General features: G+C 42.7%; 1 protein-coding gene across 1 annotated transcript in view; it reads left to right on the forward strand.

The window, feature by feature from the left end:
* Positions 1–12,679, forward strand: part of CYTH2 (cytohesin 2) — a 67,557-nt gene extending 54,878 nt beyond the window's left edge. The window contains exons 9-12 of the mRNA XM_068241285.1: positions 3,729–3,805; positions 8,629–8,700; positions 10,387–10,541; positions 12,532–12,679. Of these exons, the coding sequence (XP_068097386.1) occupies positions 3,729–3,805; positions 8,629–8,700; positions 10,387–10,541; positions 12,532–12,640 (413 nt within the window). The 3' untranslated portion in view covers positions 12,641–12,679. The remainder of the gene's footprint in view (positions 1–3,728; positions 3,806–8,628; positions 8,701–10,386; positions 10,542–12,531) is intronic.
* The last annotated feature ends 8,579 nt before the right edge of the window (positions 12,680–21,258 follow it).

Genomic DNA, 21,258 nt, shown 5'->3' on the forward strand with positions numbered 1-21,258 from the left:
CCGTGTATGCCCAGCATATTAGCCTGTGTACTATTCACTGGCCAATTCATGAATGCAAAATTTCTCTTCTAATACATACTGCTGTGATGCAGCCAGCTGATCAGAGAGAAAACGATGCAATCTCACCACATATGGATTCTTATGGACTGTTATTTGGAGTTCCGTTACTGCTGCTTCAGAAGTCCTCTACCTCCCACTGCTCATGTTCAGTGATGAATACACTCTGGGATACCAGATTGAATTTTGATACATTTGTTGTGGTGGGTTTTTTTTTTGTTGTGTGTTTTTTTTTTTTTTTTTTCATCTCTAACTTACACCATTTAAGATGTGCGGTGGAGGGTGAGGCAACAGATATGAAATATCCCAGAAGGTATTTCAGGTGAATAGTTTTGTAGGGCTTTGGTCATGAAAATACAAGTATTTGTGTGTTTGCTTCATATACAGGGCCGGCCCTACCGTGAAGTTATCTGAATCATTTTATTTACATTGTAAAATCTAGGCGGCAGCACCAGAGACCATCTAAATAGCAGAGCCGCAGTAATTTGTCTAGTCCAGCACTGGATCTTCTCCTTTTCTGCATTGTAACCTAACGTTGATCAGTGTCTCTCCGTAGGCTCAGTGCTAAATTATCTACTAGAAATTGGCCCCTCCAGTCCTGTAGTTGTCTTGACACCCCCTTCCCTCCTGACACAGTACATGGCTCCTTCCAAATCTTGCTTTGTTCCCTTAGAGCTAGAATGATTGCGCTAAGTGCTCTGTGCCTAGAGGATGTGTATGAACCTTGATTTCCACCTTTGGTTTATGTAACTTATTTTACCTTTTCTCTTTATCCTCGCCTGCCTGCCCTCCCTCTCTTGTTATGTGCACCTCCTTTCTTTCCCCTGACTTTGTTTTTCATACCTTGTGTGCTACGCCGCTGATGACCTTTGCTCTTCCGCCTGCTCACAATAATCCCCCAGGAGGTAGGTAGTCTGTGTTTCACTTGACCCTCATCCTAGTTTTACATGTAGTGGCGCAGTGCACATTGTCTAGTGATCCATGATCCATGGGCTCCACTCACATGCCAAGGTTTTATGTGCTGTACGAGGGATCTATCATTTCAGCTGTGTTTACTGGATAGTGCTGCATACTGAAGATTTGTACCAGAGTAGACTGTGTGATAGCAGGTGGGGGTTCCTCCCTCCTACTGATGCCCTAGCTCTCCAGGGCCTTGGTTAGACCTTTTTATCAGGCCAACTTTTAGTTCACAAAATAAAAATTCAGTCATCACTTTGCTGTACATGCCTCACCTGCCTTGAAGCAAACCTGAAGCAAAAACATTAGTAGCAAAGAAAATCACATTTTTATTTTCAGATATATAGCTTTTTGAAATAACATTGCATCATTCTGTCACAGTTGCAGTTTTAAAAGTACACTTATCTTTTGAACTTTCCTGAAGTAAAACCCTATCTCAAGCTGTCTCTCACTGTTTCTTTGTTGTTTAGGTGCTTCAGAAAACAGGACTATGATGACCCACTGGGTCCAATAGCTCAGATAAGCTCTTATGTATAGAGAACTGAAGTTTTTTGTTTTTTACTCTTCCTGTACTGGAAACCAGTATGAGACTTTCTTTGCTTCTAATGTTCTATTTCTTAAGGTGGACAGGAATGATCCAGTTTCTGTTTGGAAGTGAAATCTTTCACTACACCATCAACAAACCAATCTTTGCTTCTTATCTATCACAAGCGGAAGAAAATCCAAATTTTGCTTTGACAAAATACAGTCGGACGATGATCAGAATTTCTGATTGCCTGAACGATTTTTCGCAAGAGATTGTACCGTTCGTGGCCACCTTTAACTGTACTGCATACACCAGTTTATTTTCGCTTCAGGTTTGCTTTAAACAGGAGAGAAGAAGTTGATTGCTCTGTCAACTGGCGCCCATTTTTTTTTTTAAAATACCATTTGTGGTTCAAACAGATTGGTATGTGTAAGTAGGCTGTGTCTACATAGACAATATATGCAAATGAGAAACAGTGCAGCTGGTGCTATCAGGGGGCAACTGGGTGGTCTTGCACCTGTATGCCGGGGTAAACTAATCAAGTCAGTTTTCCCGGCGCATAAGCTCTAATGCTGGGAATACACGGTTCGTTTTTGCCTTCGTTTAAACCTTCGATTCGTTCTGTAAACTAATCTAGTGTGGAAAACGTATGTGAAAATAGTCATAATCTCATTATAGTTTCGATTAATAGACCCCAAAAACGAACGACTAGTGATCGAACATGTTTGATATTATCTCTCTTTATCCATCTAATCGAGCCATTGGTAGGCTTGATGGCTGTTCAGATCGATTATATATTCGTTTATGCTAGTCCGTCCCTGTAAAAAGGGATTTTCGTTTCGTTTCTTTGCAGCCTTCGATCATTGGAAAAACGAAACCATCAGAATCGAAAAAAAAAACGAAACCGTGGGTGGTGATATTAACCGTATGACCGATTATTTCGGGATCGAAAAGGACAAAAGGCACAATCGAAACGAAGGTTTAAACGAAGGCAAAAACGAACCGTGTATTCCCAGCATTAGGTCCATTTGAGTCCCATCCTCCACTAATGGACACCCCCCCCCCCCCCCGTTCTTTGAACGGGATTTCCTCATCGGAGATCGCCACAGGCGATCGAAGCGAGCCGGGGGATGCCGCTGCATAGCGGCTATCATGTAGCGAGCCCTGGGCTCGCTACATGATTTAAAAAAAAAAAATTAAAAAAGACTGCTGCGCTGCCCCCTGGTGGACTTTAATAAACCGCCAGGAGGATTAAAGATTGAAGCCCAGTCAGGCTACAGTCCCCTGACGAAGCTTCATTTACATTTGTGGAGGACAGGACTCAAACGGTCCTCAGAGCTTATACACTGAGGAAATTGACTTCTACATCCTAACGCATATGCCTGTGAGCAGCCTGTACTCAAAATTGCTGCAGAGACCAAGGAAATCTGTCACCAAGTGGCTGGGAGAGGTGTGGCAAGGGGCTTAAAGGGGACGGGAGTGAGTGTGGCTGGGTATTCAAACAAGGTCTAGTCAAACGCCAGCACTCAGAGAGATCAGCAGTTCCTAATTGGTGAAAAGAACCAGTGCTGCAGTCGTAGTCATTCTGTATAGTAAGCCATATAGGGAGGTCGTGACTCACTACAGACTTCCAGTTGAGGAGCTGCTGAACTGCTGGCATGTCTTCAGGACTGCCTGAATGCTGCACATAACGTAGTTGGCTGTCATGGACCACATGGTGATGTGCTGCGCTTTGTGTGGCTACTGCTTTTGCTGTTTAATAAGTAGTTGCAATGATAGATCCCTTTACTATCTACAGTTATGTACATGTCTTTAGTGCACAGCCTTTGTCTCACTGAAAATGGACTAATTCCGAAAATCTGTACCCTAATCTTAGACTGTAACCGGCTAAAGTGACATTTCACGTCTTGTGCATAACATAACATCCATTGACTCCTACGGGAGTCGGGCGCAGTCAATTCATCTCATATTGTACCGTGTAAGCCATCCGCTCATGAGAGATGTAGAGGAGCCACGGTCTGGTTTCACTCACGGGACATGGCATTTCATATGTGGGGATTTGTCTTGTCACATATAGTGGGTGGAGCATTGCATATAGAGAGAGCACAGCACAAGTTGGGTGTCTGGAGTGAAGTGCTCACCCCCCTTCTTCCATTACATTCTCCCTACATTTCATGTTCTCTTGCAGGTGGGCGGGTCAAAACATGGAAGCGCCGCTGGTTCATTCTGACCGACAACTGTTTGTATTACTTTGAATATACTACGGTAAGTGCCTTGCCTACTTTTTTATGTATGACATGATCGAAGTAGGTTTTCTGGTATAAATTTATTCCATCCTTTCCTGGCTGAGAGATTTATACAGGGTGAAGAATATAAGTGGCCTTGCAAAGCTCAACTAGATTTAAAAATAAAAATGGGTACTTGCGAATGATCCTGTCTACCGAATTTGAATTCCCTTTGAAAGTCTACATAGTGTTGGAAAGCCGAGAATCTTGGTACTGTCATTGCGATGCATTGTTGTGTGAGGGGTATCCACTGCACCTAGCTACCAGCAGCGCTAACCTGGCAGCCCAAGTTTCCAGCCCGAAGTGGAGGGGAGGGTCCTGCTGTGCAGTGTTCACTATCCAAGTGGACACAGAGCTAGTATAAAAAGTTGTCCAAGGCAAGCGAAGGACGGACCCCATGGGCAAGGGGTGCAATAATTCCAGTATATAGGAAATATCGCTTTAAAAGGATTGGTCACCCCTTATTCAATACCCCCAACTCAGAAACGAGCCAACATTCTCTGCTTTCCAACAATATGTACGTTTCCAAAGGTGAGTAAATATAATTGAAATGGCTGGCAGTAAAATTTGGTAGATGGGATAATAGGTAAGTACCTAAAAGAGATACTAGTGTTAAATGCTAAAAATAGTGCAACCCTTGCCTGGGCTGTATCAGACTACAGTAAGGATTTCTGAAAGATTGAGTAAAGTTGAGTTTGCACCATTACAGTTGATCACACCTACACACAGAGCCTTATCATGGTCCTCACATCATACTGTGGGAGGGGTTTTACTGGTTTGCTGGTTGAGATGAAGTTCAATCCTTGGTTTAAAGAGAATCTGTACTCTAAAATTCTTACAGTAAAAAGCATACCATTATATTCCTTATGTTCTCCTGGGCCCCTCTGTGCTGTTTCTGCCACTCCCTGCTGCAATCCTGGCTTGTAATTGCCAGTTTAAGGCAGTGTTTACAAACAAAAAACATGGCTTCTAACTAGAGCAGGCATGGGCAAACTTGGCCCTCCAGCTGTTACGGAACTACAAGTCCCACAATGCATTGCAGGGGTCTGACAGCCACAGTCATGACTCATAAAGGCAAATGCATTGTGGGACTTGTAGTTCCATAACAGCTGGAGGGCCAAGTTTGCCCATGCCTGAACTAGAGTGCAATAGGCTTGAGAGTAGCTCAGTCTCTGACTCATACAAAGCTTGGAGAGGGTGTGTATAGCTTCTACCAATGACAAGCAGTGCTGCACATTCCACGCATTCCAGCCTGAGCCCGACAGACCCGACAGAGGAGAGAAGATAGGATTTATTACAGAGACAGTGCAACTAGAAAAAGCTGCAGTAAGCCAGAGCACATTAGAACAGGTGTAGCAACTTATAGGATAGAAGAAATAATGCTCAACATTTTGTTACAGAGTCTCTTTAAGTTTCCCTTTAATTTTAGCACCAGTCTCCTGAGAGTACCCCCTCTCTGCCCCCATGGTTCGTGTTATTTTGTATGTATAGGTTAAGATGTTTCATCAAGGCATGTGTGAACATTGAGTTGAAAGAACTGCTTTCCCTGCTTGCACGTATTTATTGATCTTCTGCATACCTGGAATCCATCACCGTTTAGCCAAACATGACTTTAATAGCTTGAGAATGTATGATGTTTACACATGAAGAGATCGGTTTTGACCTGTTTTAGCATAAAATGCATGGGGGGGACGCACTTAATTTATCATACGTGAAATATTTGAAAGCTCTGCATTGCCAACGACTCCTTCTGTTCCTTTTGTTTTTCATGTGTTTAAAAGTTAGACTGGATGGTTTCTATGGGAATACATACATTTCAGTCTTGATCCTTAGGATTTGGAGACTAAAAGTTGCTGGTCCTCAACTTGCTGTGCGAAGTTCTTGTTCTGTTAAATGGAACCTAAAGCAAATGGGGGAGGAAGTTTAACAGTTTAACTTTCCACCAGCCCCTTGCAGTCATCCTGTGCCTGTACCGTCACGTCGCAATGCTCCAGCACCCCTCTTTCAGCCTGGCGAGTCAATGGCCACTGTGTCCTCGATCGGCATCCCGTTGCCGGGAGCGTTCTGCACATGTGCAGTAGACATTTTTTCCATACTGCACATGCGATGAGTGCTCCCATCCATGGCAGCGCGATCAGGAGGCGTGTGGACTTGGGCTGTGCATCCAGCTGAAAGAGGGGGCAAAGATTGATTGCACATGATGGATGCAGGGGGCTGCTAGAAGCCCCAGGTAAGTTTTTTGTGGCTTTAGGTTTCCTTTAAGTAATATACAGCTCCAATGAAACTCTTTCATAATATATTCTTCCTATCAAGATGACTATTTTTGTATGTTTAAAAGTTGTGTAACATAATTATGAAAAAAGTTTACCTCAGTAAACTACTGTGCTGGCTTGCCAAAAGTGAACAGGGAAAACACTCAGTACTGCAGTCAGACAACCGTCTTTGTAAAGAATCTGCAAGTATTGAGGCTCCTACACATGATCAACAAAAGTCTTTTAAATGCACTATTATCAAACCACTTTTGTTGTTGAAACAAACCAAAAAAGTTGTTTTTATTGTTTAAACAACTGATAAGACGCAGCGTCTTATTAGTTGTTTGAACAATAGCAAACAACTTTTTTTGGGTTTGTTTCAACAACAAAAGTTGTTTGATAATTCTGCATTTAAAAGACTTTTGTTGATCCCCTTTAGAGGATTGCCTGATCCAGTTAAACATGGCCAGACTGGACAATTGTTACCTGATACCTTGATGACCAAAGCACCAAATTAGATTCAAAATGTGCTTTCTGTTGACAGCTTGGGGATCCAAAGCTAATAGAAAATTAAAATGATACTAAACATGGGGTTGCTGAAATCTTGGCCATAGCTAAATCTCAGTCAAAGTTATGGAGCATCCCATGCTGCTGCCTGCATTGGCTGCTCTAGAATAAACTGACATGTCTGTATCGGTATTCATTCAACATTTCAAACAAATGTTAGGGTTGATCTAGTATTTGTTAGATTTTCATTTGAATTGATGGTTATTATCAAATCTGTTTAATGTGTTTCAAAAATTGTGCAGAGTCCGGCCACAAAGGTAAAAGGGCCGTGGATGCTAATACAGCAACTTGAGGTTCTAAATTGTCGGGTAGTTTTAAAATTTATTTCCAGTAATGGACTGTTTGGCTTTTAGTGTAGCCAAGCGGAAAGCAACACTATCTCTGACCAGAGATCCTTAAAGCGGACCTGAACTCTTGCACAGGACGGAAGGAAAACCTAGAGAAATGCACCCTGTATGTATTGAGAGAGTTTAGCCCCCCCATCTGTGACTAATCAAGTGTAATTTGATCTCTCAGCTGTGTCCGCACCGAAATCTCGCCAGTCTTCAGCAGAGAAGCTAATTTGCAAAAACAGGATGTTAACCCCATGTCTGCTTCCATGAAAGTAGGAAGTAGACGCGCTGCAGATTTATTGCAGTATTTGTATCAGCTGTAACAAAGAAATGTTTTTCATTAAAGGTTATTGTGCTGTTGCTTGTCTTTTTGAGCAGAGGGGAAGTTCTGAGTTCAGGTTGCCTACCACATTTCTATGAGCCGTGTGCTGATGCTTGCTGGTCATTTGTACCAGCAGTTGCTCGGTTGCTGCTGATGAGTCACGTGTGTTTGGCCGGTGTAGTATGTTCATTTTTCAGGGTTCTACATCCACATGAGACTTTTGTTTGTTCTCCTCATGAGTTTGGCAGAGTAACACGATGGAGAGGACACATGTGAGGTTTGCTTCTTCTTCCTTATTACACATTATATTGGTGGACTGAAGTCCAGCCGTAGCTGAAGCCATTCATACTTGTGCGTAGCATTCCTTCATCTGACCTGTTTTGATGTTTGAGGATATAATGTGTTTGGAATGCTACAAGCATGGTCCCTGGTACATATTACACTCTGGTATGAAAGGAAAACTGAAGAGCCCATTACCAGATGCCAGGCTAAGTGCTCTCACTTCACATCAAAGTGATGTATGCTGAGTAAACCGCCAGACAAATATTTCCACAGACGGCTGCTACGGAAGCCTCAGTGCAAGTCCACCAAACTTTGGTAGCAAGATCATGGTCAGGCGTTTCCCCTCATAAATGAATACTAAAGCGGATAATTATTGTTATTTAGAGAAATTGTTGCGCTGCGTGGAGCAGCTGAAGTCTGTTTGTTGAGGTGAATAGCGGCTTCTACCTGGCTGAATGAAGGTCTGGCCCCCATTTACTTGCATTGGGGTGTGTGCTTTGAAATACTACTGATACATAGCCAGGCTACAAAGGGCCGTACCGGAAGTAAATGCCATTTTCAATGAATCAATTAAGGAAATATATAATTTCTTTTATTTTAGGTTTCTGTATCTTCTGATTTTTTTTTTTCCTCAACATAATCACCTTCTTGAAGCATTTATCATATCTTTACAATGTTTGCAGTCTCATTGATGTAGTATCACACGCCTCACCTGTTAGTAGGATGATTTGACAGGGGGGAAGACTTAATGCTAATGCTGCTGAATAAACAGTTACCAGCTTTCTGCAGTCACGTGACCAGCAGTGCAAGGAAAGAAGAGATTAACTTGACAGATGCAAGTTAAATGGCACAGAATTCCCTGTGTGGCAAATTAAAAAAAAAAAAATTTGCCTGTTACTTTCCGGATGACCCTCGTATCATTTCACAAGCCTACATTACTATAAACAGGCCTCCCTGTGCAACGGTCTACAATCATTTTTACTTGATATTCGCTATGTCTTCCAGTAGTTGTCACTGTGTTCCAACAAATGTTTCCTTCCCCCTGCAGGATAAAGAGCCACGGGGGATCATACCACTGGAGAATCTCAGTATCCGGGAAGTTGAGGATCCCAGGAAACCAGTAAGGCTTTTTGTTTTGGTGCCAGTTGGTTGAAATAGGTTTCCTTATAATGAACCTGTCATATATTTTCAAATAATGTCCAGCTATAAACTGCATGCCTAGCATGAAGGTACAACAGCATGCCAGGTATGCCCCTCCCCCTCATATACCTTCTGACTAAATGCCGCTCTGTACATTGGACATGTTAGACCGGTGTGAGTAGGGGGTGTGGCTCTGGGAGGTAACTATGCACCCCATGCCCCTTTTATCTATAGGCCAACCTTTTCTCCAGAGTAGAGGCTAGAGTATGGTCAGGTGGTCAGGCAGAATATATAGCTAACAGGAAGTAGCAAGGCAATGGGACAAAACTTTTGTCTATGCAGAGCTTGTATTGCAAGTAGGATAACATTTTCAAGATGAATGAGAACTGTATATTCTCAAGACAGCACTCGTCCTCTGACCCAGCTATTCTGACTGAGCTCTTCTCCTTGCTCATATCCTCCAGTAGAGATAAATACTAAAATATACTTTAAATGGGTAAAAAAAACAAAACACGGCTATTACTGGCAATGACAGTGCCCCTCTGGCTGTCTTAGGCTAGGTTCACTCTAGAGAAAAAAAAACAAAAACTCCAATTCAGTGGTGCACAAGCTTATATGTAAACCGGTCCTAGGTTAAGCATAAGATCCATTCATGCTTTCCACTTAAAATGTAGTGGAACCACAGCCATAGCACACGTTACCGACATGGCATGATTTTCTTCAGGGCCCGCATACTTTGCGGATGCTCACAGAATCAGTCCAAGTCTGAGTCCTGACTGGCTGTTTTCCCCCACCGTTCCAGAGCTACTCGCCTGTCTTTCCACAGCCTTTTGGGTCTTCTACACTGCTGGGCTCGGGGACAGGTGTTGGGAGTCCTGGCAAAAGAATAGGTTTCCCATTGGATTGTCAAAGACCAATGAGAATCTTCTGTAGCAACAGGGAAGTTTTTCATTGGTTCAGGGTTGCGCCAATGCATCTTCCCTGTTGTTGTTTTACAATCCAATGCGAAACCTATGCTTCTGCTTGTCCCCCAAGCTCAGCATTAGTGTCAGCCGCCCAGAGTACACGAATGGCAGCAGCAATGGACCGGATGAAGAATGGTGGGGAGTGTAAACATCTCTTTATATGTTATGGCAAATCACAGTGTATCCGCTCAGGATATGATGTGAACGCACTGTTGTGCATCCGGTGTAGTGTGGACCTAGCCTTACTGCCCCTGTCCTTTTTTAATTGATCATGGCACTGATCAGTGAGATGCTGCTACATCTGTACGCAAATTGGTACTGCCCCAGTCAAATGCACTTTTTTGCCTATCTCGATTGGTCAAATTCCAAATAGGGATTGTCATTGAGATGCTAATTATTCCAAGTTGCAGGATCATGCACATTTTGTATGTAAATTCTACCTTATGGGATTCAATAGGTTCATTTTCAAGCTGCATAAATGTGCATATAACATATGGATAATCCTATATACACTTGAAATTATTTGCCCTTCTCTCTTTGCCTGCAAGATTTGTTAGCATTTTGCTGACCATGTCAGCGAACTAGCTTGTTAGCATGAGCACATCTAGGCCAATGTATGGTTTAGGATTAATGCTCAGCTTTCATATAAAATTCTTTTGTTGCTTTTCAGAATCACTAATATGTGTTTATTCCCAATGCAGAACTGCTTTGAGCTGTACATTCCCAACAACAAGGGTCAGTTAATTAAAGCTTGCAAAACAGAAGCTGATGGGAGAGTGGTGGAGGGCAACCACAACGTCTACCGAATCTCAGCTCCAACCCCAGAGGAGAAAGAGGAGTGGATCAAGTCTATAAAGTAAGAAGCCACATACCACTGACTTATGGTCACACAGATGTCTATATTCTATTGACAGTTACTCCCAACAATCTGTAGTTTAAAGGACATTTTATTGTGGGAAAAAAATATTATTCCATCAAACTCTGTCTCCCTTCATCAAATAGTCACTTTTCCTGAATAAATAATCAGTGAATCTCTAGCAGGCCCATTACACAGAGATGATTAGATAAACCGTGTAGAGGTGCCCATACATTTAGAAATTTTGGTGGCTTATCGACCAAGAGACAGATTTCTCTCTGATCGGAGAGAGATTTGACCGCCATAAACCGCAGACAGATTCCCAATTGACTTTAGCATGTAATCTTTCAGGAATCGCCTAGTGACGTCGCCTCGCCACCCCCAGCCATTGTCCCCCCCCCAAATGAAGATGTACCTCTCCCCCTCCACCGATACTTAACCTGTCGGTGTACACCGCTGTCTCTGTCTCTGCAACTCTTCCTCACACTCATGCACCCCACGTGGTTGCCGGCGTATTGCACATGGGCACGTGCGTGACATCAATATGCTGGCAACCATGTGGGGCACGTGGGTGTGTGAGGAAGAGTACAGAGACGGATCCAACGGTGGACACTGATAGGTAAAGTGTTTTTTTGTTTTTTTAATGCATGGGCACCGGGGAAGGCGTGAGGGCACATTTTACGCTAGAGGAGGCTGTGCCGGGTATTCTGCTGAGTTTGATTGCCCCTATATCACACGCCGTTACCAATGCACACCTAATCGAGCACGTCAGCATGAGATTTTACAGCCTGTCAGATCGATACATGCAACTAATTTTGGCCCAAATCGGTTGCATCATCGATCGCCATGCTCTTGACAGCACAGATTTTCATTTGATTATAAGTATAGAATCTGTTAGTCTATTGAACGCGGACATGAGAAATGTATGGACCCCTTAAAGGTGATTGCACATTATACGGTCACAGTGTGTCCTGCAGACATTCATTGTTTACCTGATCTAATAGTGTATGGCAGGTTTACCAATTGTCTGGTCAACAGGACTTGGCAAATGTATTCAGAAGCTTTTCACCAGAACTACCCTTGGAGTTGGGAAGAGTTTTAGAGAGTTCTGAACATCCCTGACCTCCCCCCTCCAAGCAGCCAGATTGCAATGGGACCTGTGCCTAGAGGGATCTCTGGCTAGCCTTTCAGTGATCTGTTCCACTCCTGATCATCAGCAAGGCAAAGCCAAGAGGCGGCTGTGTCTCACAGAAATCGCCTGTTCTCTTTGCGCAGCGTAGCACTAATGCCCATCATTGGGCTGCTGGGGGGAGGCAGATTCCATCCCTTTCTCAATGTAATGACAGAGGATCTAATGTACACTGAAAACATGTGTTTTGCACTGCAATAGATGTGTTGCCATTGTATGGCTGGCTGGCAGCTGAAGCAGTGCATTCATGGTAAACCTCGCCTAACCTTCCTTTACCAGAGTGGAGTGCAGGTGGAGAGATGGTGACTAAGTTATGCAAAGGCCTGTGGACATGTCAGAAATAAGCAGTACAGTAAATTGGATGTTGTGTTCTGTAATGAAAACTGATGTTCCCAGCCAGTTCCTCCTGGCCGCAATAGCAGCATAGGGGGCGATATACAGGCTGGGAATGCCTGTCGGCCAAACCGGAAGTGTTCGCCGGCGGGTCCTGGGCCATCGGAGCGGGCTGCGAGGGCACCGATCGTCTGCAGGGGGCTGAGGGAAGCCCCAGGTAAGTTCATCTCGTGTTGTGGTGTTTTTTTTTTTTGTTTGTTTTTGTTTTTTTTTTTTTTTTGTGACTTTAGGTTTACTTTAAGCATGTGGCAGTTAGTATATTTTTTTTAAACCAGTTTTCCTGCTCCCTTGGAGTTTCCTATAACAAGATTATGCTGTATGTATATAGTTGTGTATAGTTACAGAAAGATGACTTTTATATTATAGAAAATGGAGTAATTTTTCCCTGTGTCTTGTGCCTTTCTGTAGAGCGGCCGTGAGTGTGGATCCCTTCTATGAAATGCTGGCTGCCCGGAAGAAACGCATCTCTGTGAAGAAAAAGCAACAAATGCAGCAACAGCAGCAAGAACAATCCTAGGTGACCTACTTCCCATTAAAGCAGATTGCATTCCTGTGACTTCCAGCCTCTTCTGAGCACTTCTCCTGACAGATAAGGACCATGGGAAGTTTGCCCTGTTATGGGCTGTCTAATCTGGAAAGCCTAGTTTGATGGCTGCAGAGGCCCGATTCCCTCATTGCTGGAAGTGAAGCAGCCACCTGGATTTCAATCATTATCACCATTGAAGATCTAGCTTCCTGTTCAGCAATGGTGGCCACTCGCAGAGGCTTGTGGTCTTTGGGCTGTAGACATTATTTGCTGTCACAAACTGTTTAATAAGAACTCTAAGCCTTGCAGGCAAGTAAACTTTGTAAAAAAGCTGAAAAACAAACAAACAAAAAAACTGCATGGAAGAGCAATACAACCCGTAACCTGAGCATTTCAACAGCACAAAGGTTCGAAGACTGTGGCCACACACCAGTTTTGTAGACCATATTCTGTTCTTCCCTAAAATAGCGTTTCAGCTATTCCGCCCATCAGTGATAGTGCCTGATGGCTCTCATGTACTGGTTGTGTCAGTACAAGAACTTCTATGTGGTCTAAGTTATACATATGCCACCCAAACATACAGCTGCCCGTTTCATTTAATACTTCCTTCCTAATCTCATCTGTAGGACATAAAGAGCTGAAGTTGGTCCTGTGGACCACCCAAACGCAAAATGCCTCCAGTACCCATCATTCTATTTTTTCTCTAGTTTCTCCCGTTCACCACGATATCTTTGGCACTTGCTCAAAGGTGAATATACAGAATAACACTTGCACATCAAAGCCAGGACCATAAGGTCCCATCACATACATATATTGGCTGTTTATGCCGCCCCAAATGTCTTCAGGAACGTCTGTTCTGCTGTACAACCAGGGTTCTTCTGCTTGTGTGGGCATTGCCCCATCCTTGCCACTAGGTCATAATCTACAGAAACCTAAGCTTGAAGGTCTTCATAGGCAGCCAAATTTGCTATAAGGGTTAAACAGTTGTTCCAGCTTTGATGTGCAGGCTTTATTTGGGATTTATTTCCCTGTAAAGATCTCCTTTATGCTAAACTAGTCTTTAGTAGATGGTAGATATCTGCAGACTTCTGCAGGTTCCTTCATGATCTTATCCATCTCTGAAACTTGGCATATCCGAATATGTTAATGGCACCTTTCTTTAAGAAACTTATGCCTAGCACTCTATCCTGAGTGATGAGCCATTTGTTGCCTCAGGAGGTGATGTCTACCGCAGTTCCCTTATGGACATTGAAAGGAAGACTAAAGTGACAAATTTGTGTTCTAAAATTTCTCATTACTCGAGTCACTAGAGTAACTACTTCAGGTCATTAGAATTGAAGAAATTCTTTACTCAAAGTGATAAAATATTTTCTAGAATACAAAATGTCCAATTAAAGCTACCTTATTTTTCTTTAAGTAGACCATGATCTGGATAACGGAGAACCTTAACAGAAATAGCCACGCTTAAGACAGTTGGTATCGACCTATGAGAACATTTCAGGATTCCTGAACACAGTGTGTGCTGGGACATTCTATTGCTGAGTATAGTAGGTGGTGTTATGTTAGGCACAGATACTCTCAGCTCTCATTTTCTGGTGGAGCGATTTGGACTTTTGGCATGGTGGATGTTTATAAGCAGCTCCACCTTTTGTATCAGATTTGACACTGATGCAAGCCAGCAAAACATAAATTTTGTAAATACTATTTATCTTCTAATTTGTGTTTTCTGTACAGGCTTTTGAAGTGTCCATTGTGCCCTACCTAAAGTGTTTACATTCTTATCGCTGCCATGGAGGCCAATCCTCGTTTGCGTTCATAATTTTTTGTTTTTTTTTGCTATATCCACGTGGCAGCCACCAAACTGAACACTTGTTCTGAAAACTTCAAGAACCTGTACAAGTTGAAGTGACACTTAACTAAAACAAAACTCTTTTTTTCATATAAGGCCGTATTCTAAATACAGAGATTTCTAGGTTATCGTTGCTGAAAACACTGTGTAGAAATCCATTGCTGATCAGGCAGTGCAACCACTTTTGTGCTCTCATTAGTTTCCACTTTCTACAGTGGTGGAACTTTGTCTTCTGCAAACTCTCAACTGATAAGAAAGAACTTGTTTGTAACCAAATGTGGCCATATAAGCGCTGATAACTACCCAGCTATATGAACTACGGATTATACTCGGATAGGTATGGATTGGGGTGTAACAATTGATCCAGCACGTAATGGTATTCTGTTGCAATAACACATACGCTGAAATCTGGTGGAAAATACTTTGTACCACTTCCCATCTAGGTTTTACTGATTGGTGCATTATAAAGCCATGCAGTTGCCCGATTGGCGTAAAGAAACTGTAGCCCTTCAGCATATTTCTGACCAATAAGCTGTCTAAAAAAGATCAGCAAGGGGACAGTGAATAGATTTCATAGCAATTCAATCAGTGTTTAAATTTATAGGAAGACCCGGTTTCATGATACATTAAAGGGAAACTGAAGCAAGAATTATATAGAGGCTACCATATTTATTTCCTTTTAAGCCATACCAATTGCCTGGCTGTATTAGTGTCTGAATCACTAGAAACAAGAATGCAGCTAAATCTGACAATGTTGAAAGGGATTAATTTTATTAAGTGTTTAAAAAAAATTACCTTATTGTGATTTTTTTTTTTTAGCCCCTAGGTGGCACTGCAAACACTACCCTGGCATACCAGGAACTGCTTCTTTTTTTTTCTTTTACATTTTCTCATTCCTTCAAGGCAAGACGATTGGCTCTGGGAACTTTTGTTCCCCTTCACCAATTGCAGCCACGTAAATGCTGTTGGGAATGAGTGGTAAGAGCACCCACCAACGTAACGTCCAGTTAGACTTTAGGAGCTTCTATCTGGACTATAGTCCAGATCAGCCTTTCTCAACCTTTTTACCCTGGAGGAACCCTGCAAATAACTTTTGGATCTCAAGGAACCCCTGCAAACAATTTTTTAATCTCAAAGGAAACCCTGCATTTATTTTGCAGGAGTCATGGTCTTTAAAAGTAGGTGAGGCTGTTTGTTTCACTAACTCCTATTACACTGCCACTCATTATACGGTGCTCATTATTATTCTGACACCCAATTTAGTGCTTCTTTTTTACAGTACCCCCTATTATAATGTGCTCTATTATACTTCCTCCACGATGGGGGGGAAATGCCAAGGAACCCCTACAGAGTCCTCGCGGAACCCTGGTTGAGAAAGCCTGGTCCAGATATACTCAAGTGGTTAAAAGGAAATGCATATGGCAGCCTCCATATCTCTTTCACTTCAGGTGTGGATCAAGCACAGGTTTGCTTTTATGGAACATTGATAATGAAAGCTACTTGCTGTTTGAAGTGCATTTTTGTACTTTGCTGCCCTTTTTCTTTGCTAGGTCAGTATATAAATGTGCCATTACCCTTAAACAGGACAAAAGCAATTCTGGAGTTTTGAGCAAAATAGATGAAATAAAATGCAAGGCTTGAAAACTGACATTGGCGATAGTGTTTATACATTGCTGAGAGCACTTGGGACAATAGTTTGTCCTTCATGCTGGATCCTAGGGCTGTAGAGATGAGTCTCTCTAAACCCAAATTTAAAAATAAACCTTGCAGCTGGCGTAGTGTGGGCTAGCTCATCACTCCCCTGCATTCCTATTGACTTTTTCTCCCCTAACCCCCACCCTCTTTTCCCCAGCTTATTTCCAAAGATAGTGTGGCAATGTGGTTTCCTGCTCCCTGCTAGGCATGTGTCACTCTTCAGGCTAGGACTGCATCGCTCCTGAGGTTCTACCTCGCGGTCTTCAGTGCTAGTCACATGACTTCTAGCTTGTATGGAGCTAATGCCTGCTGATCAAGGTAGGGATGAGATATGGTTATAGCTTGATGACTGTGATCGATATCTTGGCAGGAGTAGTTGATCACCCCCCCCCCCACCACCACCACCACCACCCTCTTTAGCTATGAAAAGCAGCAATGTTGGGCAGGAAGCAATGCAGGACATTGCTGACTTAATCAACACTAATCCTGCTGCATGTGTTCATCTATAGGGTAGGTTCACACTACTCTTAAACCAAGGCAGTGGGGTCAGTACACAAATACTCAGTTTATGAAATCAGACTCAGATTTCAGGTACTCAAAATTGCTCTGTACAAAAAATCATCCAACTCAGACTCCTCAGTTTCATGAAACCTTTAACTCCAGGTAACCAAAATTGATCCAACTTTTTGACGCACCCCTATTCTAAATAAACATCAGTAGTTCCCTGGCTCCGGTAGAGCACCAAATAGAAATTCAATTCATTTCTATGATGGCACTCACACTGATGCATTTGTGTTGATGCTGCACCTGTGCACCCTGCATGCAATGTCTTTTGCCCATTTCTTGGGCAACATGTTATTTTCTCCTTTTGGTGGAAAATGAACATTTATCTCAAGTCTCTGAAACAGGCATGGGCAAACTTGGCCCTTCAGCTGTTACGGAACTACAAGTCCCACAATGCATTTCCGGAGTCTGACAGCCACAGTCATGAGTCATAAAGGCAAATGCATTGTGGGACTTGTAGTTCCGTAACAGCTGGAGGGCTGAGTTTGCCCATGCCTGCTCTGAAAGCGCGGTAAACACCTATGCGGCATTCATTTTTTGTGTGATGCCACCCATAGATGTACTTTGATATTCTAAAGGAGAAAGACTGGCTGTCAGCCAGTTATCCAGCCTGGTCTTTCTTTTTAGTTGGCGTTACTCTTCCGGGCCAACTGCCTCTGCTGTTTGCTTGTGTAGGAGTTGAATCTGGCAGTGTCATTCTACTTCCTCAAGGGCTTGATTCTTTACCCTAGCATTTAGTCACGATGCAGCTCACATTCTGTCTTCATTTTTGTTGATGAATAATGCCTGTGACTGCATCTGTTCCCCTCACTTGCTTCCGTATGTCTTTAGCTGCAGTTCCTGGTGTTCTCTGTAAATGTGTGGCTACTTTGGGCACAGGTAGTGTGTTTAAGAAGTGGGTCCAGAGGAGAGCTCAAAGTGTGGACAGAGGGCCATGGGAGTAGGAGGAACTTCAGTTGAAGAGAGAGCCTTACTAGTATCTAGCATGGCATGAAACTGGGACCAGGAGGTGGGACTTCAGGAGGTGATCTGTTGACAAAGATGCTGGGGACCGGATTGCAGTCCAGTCAGCGAGTAGAGTTTTACGTTGCCGATATGAACAGCAACATGATTTGTCAAGTATAAGTTTTGATCACCATCTCTTATAAATTTAGGATTTTAGACCCCATGGCTAGACCACTAAAATCCCTGGGTTTTGTTTGCACTGAAGTAGTTCTCATAAGTCTAATGCATTCCTCGTGCTTTGCTTTGTATTCTCAAAAGTTTTTCCATAGATTTTGAATTGCTAAACAGTGCCTGTTGCAACACAGTGGGCCATATGCAATTCACTTTTTCACCTGAGTTTTCTAGGTGATATTTTCCCAACTTGTAAATAAAATGCTTTTTACACCACCAGTAAGCAAACTAATACTCAAAATAATTGTGATAGTACTTTTTCACCTACCCTTTGGTACTTTTTCTATTGAAAAGTGCTAAAAAGTTAATATAAATTTAAGATGAAAAATTATCACCTAGGAGAAAAAGTTAATTGTATATAGGCCCGTGTGTTAGTATGAAAGTACCCTTACAGGCATATGTACACGTGATCAAGTTAATAATTACCTTCATAAAACAGAAGGTATTGAAAGAGAGACCCTGTCGCTACTTCATACATGGGGCCAAATTCACAAAGCATCATTAAGATTGCCATGCGCAGGTAGCGCACTGCAATATTACTGTTTACTTACACAGGCTTCGAAGCCTTTTTTTTTCTTTTTAGCAATGCCAGCATTGCCCAGCGCTAATTGCACAACACGCTATGTAGATGGCGTTAGAAACTGTAAATTTGTTGAGCACAGCAATCTTACCAATGTTTAGTGAATTTGGCCCTTGGTGTTTTAAAACAGAACTAATGTTAGAAAAAAATCAGTTTGTGTCAGCAATAAGGATATGTCTTTCCTCCAGCAGCAGCTAGTGCACACAACACAGCAATATGGTGGCAATATGTGAGCTATGGGTTTATACTTTTATTAGTACAAGGCGGGATTAAGTTATCTACCGACGTTTTGTCTGGTGTAAAATGATAGACCAGATTAAAGAATTAATATCAGAAAGAGATCAGTTTGTCTAATTTACCACAAATGCATTTGGCATGTTTATTTGTGTACATCTAGCATTACTCAGCTAAGGAAAAGTGAGTTCTTGAAGTTGATGTGTTGCAAAGAGGAAAAGTGGTCAAGTGTAATGATCTCCGCAACTTTGACCAGAGCCGCATTGTGACTGACTTATGACTGGGTCAGAGCACTTTCTTCCGTCAGATCTTGTGTGGTGTTCCAGGTAGGCAGCATTTAATAACTACCAAAAATGATCCATGGAAGCACAGTGAGTGAACTGGTGCTTGTGTCATTGGTGCCTAAGGTTTAATCATATGTGAAGAGAAAAGCCATGCCATCTGGTCTGATCCTGGAGAAGACCTACTGTAGCACAAATTGCTGAAAAATGTAATGCTGGTTATGAGGGTTGGTCTTCACAACTATCAGTGCATCACTGCTTTCAGTACTCATGTTGACCCCCATCTACTACCAAAAGCGCCTACAATGGGCACATGAATGCTACAACTAGACCTTGGAGCAAGACGTTGTCTCCAGACATATTTTCTTTTACAACATGGGTATTTGATGTACTACCTACACAGTGTTTTTGCAGACCACGTACGTTTTTTTTTTCCTAATGGCAAAGGATGTGCTGTTAATATCTTGATGCCAGATACCACAGGACACCACCTTAGTTGGGTAAGAGCTGTTTTGGTGGCACAAGGGGGACTTACACAGGTGGCCTAATGTTTAGGCCGATCGGTGTATTGTGATTGTTCGGTGTTGGAGCAGGACTAGAGAGTGCTTATCACTCTTAAAACCTTTTATAAGTTAACTTTTTTAGTTGCCTAAAGCTACATACTCCCGTAAGGTTTTATACTAGTGCCATGCAAGTCAGTAGTGCTCTTCCAATTTGGATATTAACCACATTTGTTAAACTGCATTATTTAAATAAGTCTGTTATATGTCCATGGTGTCCAAGCAATAATGAGTTTCTGTAGAAGAAAAATTGCCCAATACTAGAAGTTATTGCTGTAAATGCAAGCTTTGGGACAGCCAGAAGACTGAAGTCTGCTCAGGAGAGGAGGCCGAGGATTAAGGACCACTAATGGGAATATTCAAGCCCCGCCTGGAACTCTTCCACTTTGTGCCGTAGTCTATACATGGCAATAAAACACTACAGTTGGTAAAAGGTTACACTTAAGCAAACCATGATAATGCACGCGTTTCTTATCCTAGTGCGACAATCGAATGGAATTTAAAGCACATCTTTTTTTGGATATGTAAGCTAAGGGGCATTAATGTTGAACTGTTTTTGAGTTTTTGTAATGTGACATTTCTGACAGGTTTTGTAAATTGTCGTGCCAAAGTGGGGGCAACCTCCACCGCACTGTGCCTGTCTGTTACCTTCTCGAAAGGAAGTACTGTGAAAATGATTCAGGACTGAATGCCTCATCTTCCTTGTAAGGGGTAAGACCGGGTATTACTGGGTTGGATTTTGTTGTATTTTTTTCTATTTAATATTCTACACCAAGTTTGAGTTAATAAAAAACTGTCAAAACTTCAGTACGAGTTTTCACTTGTAAAATATTCTTATTACGGTTTCACAGGGTATTCCTTCAAGAGCGATTTGAGCAGAACAATGTACAGCATTTGACAATGTCTTACCACTGGTTTGAACTCATTAGCAGCTTCAAACAAATTTTTTTTCGGCTTATATGTGAGTCAGTGGAGCAGAACGGATGGTGAAGCCAGTTTTGTTATTGGCATCGGAGTGTAAAGATTGTGCACTAGTGGTCTCTTGCCAGCTGGCTCCCTGCTCTGTCTATCCCCCCCCCCCCCCCCCCATCCTCTGCAACATAGTGTGCTGCTAAACACTACCGGTGTCCTCTGGCTTGTGGAACAGAGCCTGCAAGCAGGTGTCAGCAGTGCAATGATCAGGGATTCTTCCTGTGTGGCAATTGCTGTCTCATCGCTGACGCCCTCTAGTGGCATTTTGAGACACAGCTGTATGATCCTGGTGCAAATCACTTTTTCCAGGTTTCTGAGGGGAAAGTGGGTACCTCGGCTTATACACGGGTCGCCATATATGCGAGTATATACGGTACTTGTTCCAGACTTCTGGCAGGTCTTCTGGGTTCTGATCACATGATGTGACGTAATCAGGATCCAGGAGACCGCGTTAGCTTTATAGCGCCACCCGGGTAACGCTGACATGGTTTCCTGATCGCGTCATATCATGTGATCAGAACTGAGAAGATGTATCGGGATTACATCACCGCTGCAGTGGAGTAGAGTAGAAGCTGATCCAGCCATCCGGACAGGTAACTATAAAAGCTCCCTGCCGCCCACTCTGTCTGCAGAGCCTGCCAGGCTGGGGAAGGCACACTTCCCCCAGCGGCAGGAAAAAAGTCATTCCTGCAGCTGCT

Source organism: Hyperolius riggenbachi, chromosome 6 (genome assembly GCF_040937935.1).
Source record: "Hyperolius riggenbachi isolate aHypRig1 chromosome 6, aHypRig1.pri, whole genome shotgun sequence".
Lineage (NCBI taxonomy): Eukaryota > Metazoa > Chordata > Amphibia > Anura > Hyperoliidae > Hyperolius > Hyperolius riggenbachi.